The following is a 7,191-nucleotide window of genomic DNA, read 5'->3' as shown; positions in this document are numbered from 1 at the left end:
TACACTTATTTAATTTAAGCAGCATTTCTTCATTGTGTAGAAAAACTGTGACATTATGTTGAAATTGCTCTGTATTTCTTAATAAATGGGATTTAATGTGTGACTTATACTGACAGAAAGTCCAAACCACTTGTGATCTGTCTGTTCTCTCAGTGTGAAACGATTTTAACCTCCCTGAGCAGGAGGATTAATTTCGCTGATAACGGCGTTCATGTGACCTCTGAGCGTGGCTGATGATGTCAGGGTAGCGGCTCCTGCTCTCAGAGTCCGCTTGTGTTTGTGACGAATAAAAAGAGTCTGTTTCCATTCTTCCACCTGTGAGCAAAGCAGAAACAGACTTTTTTATTCATCAGGAGGAGTCTCAGAGCAGGATGTGATTCCCTGGAATGAAAACAGGACAACAGGAGCTGCAATTTGTTCAGCTTTATTGAGAAAAACCATCACGGAGCTATTAGTTGATCGATCAGCCGCGGGGAGCTCGGTTTGTGTTCCAGTGCAAAAAGAGGACAACAGTGTTGGATGATGGATGAACTAACGGCTCTAACGGTCTAAAAACAAAAGAAACCAAAAAGCCTTCTTCTTCTTCTTTTTTAAAAAGCGGTCTCATCTGCAGGAGCAGTGAGTCCGCTCTGCTTCCTGGTTTCTCAGTTGGCACGTTGACGGCTCAGAGTCTCAGCCCTTCACCCGGAAAGCAGAAAAAACCCAAACAGACAAGCGATAAAAATCAAAGGATGGGACGGGAAGGAAAGGTGAACAAATTGCTGTTACAGGTGGATGAGAGGGGGCGTGGCCACATGAGAAAACAGCAGGAGGCAGATCACATGGCGTATTTCTGAGTCCAGTCCTGAGCCGTCTTGTTGTACCTGCAGGGAGGGAGAGAAAAGGTGAGGAGGCAGGAGAGGCTGCAGGACGATGCCATGCCTGAGAAACACAGACCAAAATCCACCTGCAGCCATTCACAGGAAACAAAACATCATTGTCACCGCTTTACTCCCACTCGCCACACGTGCAGTTTACCCCAACTGTTAAACACAGGACGCCCCTCAAGCAGCAACACCTGCAGTTCCTCTAACGCCCACCAGAGGCTCCAGCAGTGAGTCAGTCCCCACAGAAATAAACATGTTTACAGCCCGATACACAAACTGTTTGGTCTCTATAGATAATTTCCCCCTTCATAACACCTGTACATGTGTGAGTTTTATTATATCTCACGTCTTTAGGTTTGCGTTATTTTCTCTCCCTGTGACGTAGGCCAGGTTGTCCCTACCTGCGCTCCATGCAGTGAGAAAACTCTGCAGTCATGCTTTATTTGCTTCAACGTGCGTCTGAGACACAGAATCAGCAGGCAGCTCAGGTGAGCTTCACTCTTACCCTCACAGCATGGCATACTTCTCTGTCCACTCCCTGGCTAGTCTGTTATACCTGAGACCAAGCAGCAGGACACTCGGTTATAAACCTCCCGCTAGGCTAGAAGCCGCTCTCCTCGTCCTTTGAGCAGCCGATTACCTGCAGGTTAACAGGTGTGGACTCACCTCACAGGGTCTGTTTTGTAGATGCGGGCGATCTCTGGCACTAGCGGGTCGTCGGGATTCGGGTCACATAACAGAGAACAAATGGACAAAAGGACTGCAGAGAGGGAAAAGAGAGAGTCAGAGCAGCTCTGAGGTCTGCAGCGTGCTCCTGCTTTTCACACATGACTGAGTGATTATGAGTCTGTATGGGGGACAAAAACTGCCAACAAACAAGCAAACACATCACATTATAGGCAACAATTATTATGAAAATGTGATGTATTTATTATACTGATTTCATTTGCTTCATTATTTATTATTTACTTCTTCTTCTTTTTTTTTTAACTTTTTTAAATTTTAATTGTTTTAGTTTTGGCAGCTGTGGGCCTCCATACAGACACACCTGCAACGACAGCAAGAAAACAAAGAAGAAAAGAAAGAAAAGAAAATGCATATGTTCAGGGAAATGTATATACAGGAGCAAAGCAAAAGTAAGATAGTACATTTAAAAAATAAACAGGAAAATTATTTAAATTAGTTGAAAATAAAAAACTGTAACTCTTAAAAAATAAATGGAAAAATTATAATATTAACAGAAAAATAAATTAAAGTAACAGGAATATTTAACATACATAAATATGAGTAAATGGAAATATAATAGCATAATAATTAAAAGTAATATTGCGCATAAGGTAAAAAAATAAATAAATAAGGATGAAAATGCTTTAAAAATCAGATTTCAGCGTCAGGTTCAAACTTTATTTTCTGCTCTGTGAACAAACCTGTTTGATGTAAATATCATTACCTGTTACAAGGTGAAACTACAACCAAACAGCTCCACCTACTGGTCAAAACCTGTACTAACAGTAAAGAATCACTGCAGGACAGAAGTTTTTAACCATTTGTCTCCCTCTGACGGGAGCGTTAGAGTCGCTATCTATAAATGAGATGCCTAATTATAGAATCTTTATTAATAAACTACAAGAAAATTAAAGCTAAAAAAAATATATTTCACACATCTTTTCATTATTCTCACCAAAGGGGAGCAGATTTAAAAACTCAATTTCAGGGTTACAGAAACAGAAACATTTGGCCGTTTATATGAATGTTTCTTACCTTTAGAGATAGTTAATGCTGGAGACCACTGTGATCTCAATATATCCAAACAGATGCTGCCATTACTGTTTATATTTGGGTGATAAATTCTCGTTGTAAAGGCGACCTGAGCGGGGAGAGGAACCGAAACGATTTAGCATCACTTCAAAATCTCAGACATGTATTCAATTTATTTTATTTAATTTTAATTTTAAGGAAGTTAAAAGGCTTCAAAGGTTTAATAAAAATTTTACCTTGGGGGGTTTGAAGGGATAATCTGTAGGGAAATGAATAGTCAGGAAAAATACGCCGCCCTGATAGGGACTGTCAGGCTGCAGTTAAAAACAGAGAGAGGTTAAACACTCACATGCTCACACCACGTCACTGCCAACAGTTTGTATAAATATCAGTGAAACGGCCCCTGAATCGGCTCGAACTCCGGCGCCGTTACACCTGCAGTAGTTCTGTGGATTCAGGTTTTACAAAAAACACGACTGCAGCGTTTCCCACAGAATCACGCTCAGCTAGGCTTTCAGTTTGTGCTTGTTTTGACAAACTAACTGCAGTTTTTAGCTCCAAACTCTGAGGCGGAGCAGCTGTTTGATACTTACAGGTCCCATAATAGTAGCTTGCCAATGAAACACTGTAAAAAAGAGGAGACGAGGGTTAGTGCAGCACACTCGTTCCTCTCTGTGAACTTTTGCGTAAAGAAAACTGAAAAGTGGTCTTACTGTCTTCGCCGACAGGACCGGCGGAGCACTGAGCCGGAGGATCTCTGGACAGGTCGGTTAGCTCCTGCAGAGGAACGACAGACGTTAAAGCCCTGCTGACTGACATCAGCAACGAGGACATTTACTGATGTTGGTCACATCGAGTTCACAGCTGTACTGGAAATGTGATGAAAAAAGATAATATGGTAATAAAAACCCATCAGCAGACCCATGGGTTTCTAACGACCAGATGGCGAGTGGCTTGCAGTGGTTAACGCCGTTTACCAGTCTGTACACCAAAAACCTCCCCGCAGCCAGTTTGGTTGGGAGGAGGCTGCTGCTGCCACTCAGTGTAAGAAAAAAAGAAACTACATTTTTTTAAAATGTTTTGCTTGCAAAGACTTGTTGACGTCCTGCTCAGAGCCGTCGCCGACATGTTGCCAACTGTTCACCGAGCACGCTCAGCTGACTGATTAATTGCATTTTAATTTTAATGAGGAAGAAGTGTAAGGTCTCGTTTTCTTTGAGTTCCTTGAGTTTTGGTGCGAAGGTTACCTCCAATGGTGTTTTTACAGTTAAGCGGCCTCTTCGTGTGTCCTGTGTGGAGACCAGGCCTTTAAAGATGTCTGAATCCAGCAGTCAGGACTTGAAATAGCCGCGGTGAAGTTGTCAGGTTACGGGCTAAACTTGGCCAGCGGTGAATCAAACTCTAAATGTTACTGCGTCTGTGTGAGAGTTCAGAAACCCGCCGAGCGTTTCCTTGCTGAGATCTGCGATCATTTCTGATGTTTCTAATGCAAGTGGCTGTTGAGCTGCTTTAAAACGACTTTTTATTCTTCTAGCAAATAAGTAACTGAGCGTGACCACAGCTTTATTCTGAAGGAAATAAATAAGAGGCATTTACTTTGAAAAGCCTGAAGGTTGGTCTCCTGTGTGAAGGCTGCATTAAAACACTCGGACACACTCAGGCTTTTATTGATGTGTAAGCAACAGAGTCTATTTTTACCGTTGACAGAAGAGCCGAGAAGACACACGGCTGTCATAGGACGGGTGGTTTGTGTTTCCAGCCTGAAGCCAAACTGCCGTGTGTGTGTGTGTGTGTGTGTGTGTGTGTGTGTGTGTGTGTTGGTATGTGACATACAGGCGAGGCGCACACGGCTCGTCTTTCAGGTTCGGCCGAGTTTAGGAGGCGAGCACAAAAACGCTTCCTTAAAAACTCCTCACTGCCTCCATTTTTATTTATTTATATTTCCAGTTATTCTACTTATACTTAACTAAAGTTAAGAACAATTATTTTGAATGAAATAAATAAACAGTGCACCAGTAACACTAAAAATACTTTGAATAAATTTTATGCTGGATTTAAATTTAAAAATGGCAAAATTAAAATAAATAAAAACATCTGAAATGCTGTCGACATTAAAACAAACAAGTTTTAAAAAATTATTATTTATTTAAAATTGTATTTTTCTAAATTTTAAATAGCCTACAGATACACTAAATTTACATCAGTGAAAATAAAGAGTAAATAAAATAAATTAAGCTAAATATTGCTGGATAAGGTGCATTTAAAAAATAAAATTATCTTTAAAATTGCCCATAAGCACAACAAGAGTATGAAGCAGAGAGCCTGATTTAACCGAGTACAGCAGTCAGCGCCGCTGGGATTCCCGTTGTCACTGATCTAAGCCTGGCTATGTTAAACACATTTAACCTAACAGCAGACCCTCACTGAGCACGCTCAGTAAAAACAGCCATTATGTCTAATGAGTACTGTTTTCCCCTGTAGAGATGTTTGTATGGATTTCCTGATAAGCTGAAGGGTGAAGACGCGACATCTTGGTTGGTCAGCGTCCACCTCTGCGTTTGTAGTTTACGCTCGCCATCGAGGGCGCCAGGCTTTGGTGTCGTTTCAGCAGCCATGTTGAAGACATGAGTGCACAATCATGTTGGCCTTTACCACCATTTCAGTGGAGCTCAGTTATTCCTCTGTACAATAACCAGATTATACAGAGAGAGCCACTGCGACAGCTGGAAAGACGACTTTCTGGGAAAAATCCTGCGATTTCTTTGCTTCCTGTTTTCATCGCCTAACATTTCAGATTTCCTAGCAAACGAAAATCTGTTTATGTTATTGTTTTATAGAACAAAATGAAACAAAATATATAGAGAGGAAAACAGCAAAAAAAGAATTAAAACATGAAGAGCCCTGAACTCCAAAGACTGACTCTCGGGCAGAGAGAACTGATTTCTGACGTTAGGTCCGTGCATAGAAGTCATCTCAAAAAAGTGAGCTTTCCTCGTTTTGCGGTCTCACTGATTCACATTCTGTATGGAAACACCAACATCTGTCCATCTACAGCTCAGCTTGTGCCAAAACGTGATCGTCTGTATTTAAACTGCTGTAAACGACTTGTTGACCTATAAAATGTGAAACATGTAAAATGCATTCCTCGTGAATGACGTCAATATTTCTTGAGCTACAAACAACATTCCTGTCACAAGGTAGAAGCCACAATAAGTGACTTTTATATATCATTTATCGACTTCAAAGGTCTCATTTACATTAAAAATATATATTTTTTAAAAGAGATCTGGCAACAAGTATAAAAATAGATCTATAAAGATGTTATAATTGACCAAAAATCATGGACTGGTTATAATGTAGGTAAAATAACACAGTTGTTAAGATTCTTGCAGATAATTTCTTTCTTTTATCTATAACCCCTTTGTAAATCCTGCTCACTAACGTCTATTTACCAACATTGGAAATTGGCAACACCGTCACACTGTGAGCACTTTGTGGAGATGAAGGTATTCAGGATGAGGGGTAGAAAGACATCTGTCAGCATCTGGACTGAAAGCAGCAACCTGGAGGTTAGCGTCAGCTGCTCTCACCTGTCCAAACACAGCAGGGTCCCTCGGCCCTGACGGACAGACCTGCAGAGATGCACTTTAATGTGAACACAAACACACATTTACAAACTCTTCGTGTCTGTGGGTGAAAACCATCAACTGTAATCACAGCTGCCGGAGAAATGCAAAGGAATAAAAATGTGTATATGTAAATGTGACGGAGAGACTAAAAAAGAAGGGTTAGTAATTGTAATAACGTAATAAACTCTGACAGCTAATGAGCTCAGCGGAACCGAGCAAGAATCACGGAGAAGAAACCAAGTTTATTTTAAAAGGAACCAAAGAGCAGAGCAGCTTCAGGCCTGGACCATCGTTAGGTCTGAACCCCGAAAGACCCGCACTGAGGCTGATTCTCGGCTCAAACCTGCCCCCGAGTGCGGCTGATTCCAGCACATAAAACACGACTCACTGTGCGGCTGCACGGAGCTGCATTTCACCTGGTTTAATGCGAAATGCTGCAGCTGCAGTGCAGAAGGCAGGCTAACTGCTAGCTCCCAGCACACAAACGCCACACACGATGTTAAATAAACGTGAAACAGAGGGCGGTGTGTTACCTTAGAAATTCGTTTTAAAGCCATTATGTCTGCGGAGAAGGGACCGGTTGTCGAGGAGGAGGTGCAGGAGGAGGAGGAGGCCAGCTAGGTGTCGCTAGCTAACTAGCATCTAGGAGTGTGCTAGCTGTGCGGCTGTGAGCTAAGCTAGCTTGGCTACACAAACTGCAGCGATGTTCCGTTAAAGCTCGACTTTTTCACGTCGCAGAGTCCAGCACATCAGCCCCGACTTCAGGCTGACACTCCGATAACGGCCCCGGGACCACCGAAAGCTCAAAATGTCTTCCGTTACACACCGAGCAGCTGTCAGACAACCGGGAACAGGAGGTCTCACTCCGACCTTGTTTCCGGACACCAAATAAGAACCACCGATAGGGTGGAGGTCTCACTCCGACCCTGTTTATTATC

The 7,191-nt window shown here is 42.1% G+C and overlaps 1 protein-coding gene across 2 annotated transcripts; it reads right to left on the bottom strand.

Annotated features, from left to right (window-relative positions):
* Positions 1 to 408: 408 nt before the first annotated feature.
* LOC146717026 (ubiquitin-conjugating enzyme E2 2-like) lies at positions 409 to 7,191 on the bottom strand. Of its 2 annotated transcripts, XM_085471108.1 has the most exons (8): positions 6,787 to 7,191; positions 3,338 to 3,401; positions 3,218 to 3,249; positions 2,861 to 2,938; positions 2,628 to 2,733; positions 1,533 to 1,626; positions 1,372 to 1,422; positions 409 to 863 (listed from the first exon to the last, which is right to left on the bottom strand). In XM_085471108.1, exons 1-7 carry the CDS (start codon positions 6,808 to 6,810, stop codon positions 1,374 to 1,376), a joined length of 447 nt encoding a protein of 148 aa, XP_085327234.1. In that variant the 5' UTR covers positions 6,811 to 7,191; the 3' UTR covers positions 409 to 863; positions 1,372 to 1,373. The 2 variants fall into 2 exon arrangements, with proteins under 2 accessions (XP_085327234.1, XP_085327242.1); XM_085471116.1 differs by lacking the exon at positions 1,372 to 1,422 and having other exon boundaries at positions 6,787 to 7,188.

The sequence above is a fragment of the Copadichromis virginalis genome, linkage group LG2 (genome assembly GCF_057382275.1).
Source record: "Copadichromis virginalis isolate Kocher_CV1m ecotype Utaka linkage group LG2, C_Virginalis_male_GT1.1, whole genome shotgun sequence".
Lineage (NCBI taxonomy): Eukaryota > Metazoa > Chordata > Actinopteri > Cichliformes > Cichlidae > Copadichromis > Copadichromis virginalis.
Note: the sequence above shows the minus strand (reverse complement) of the source record. Positions and strands in the feature narration are given on the sequence as shown.

Coding starts and splice junctions, on each gene's coding strand:
- LOC146717026 (XM_085471108.1), bottom strand. CDS start 6,810: ATGGCTTTAAAACGAATTTCTAAG. Junction 3,250..3,337: donor CGGTCCTGTCGGCGAAGACA/GTAAGACCACTT, acceptor TCTTTTTTACAG/TGTTTCATTGGCAAGCTACT. Junction 1,627..2,627: donor AGCATTAACTATCTCTAAAG/GTAAGAAACATT, acceptor CCCTCTCTGCAG/TCCTTTTGTCCATTTGTTCT.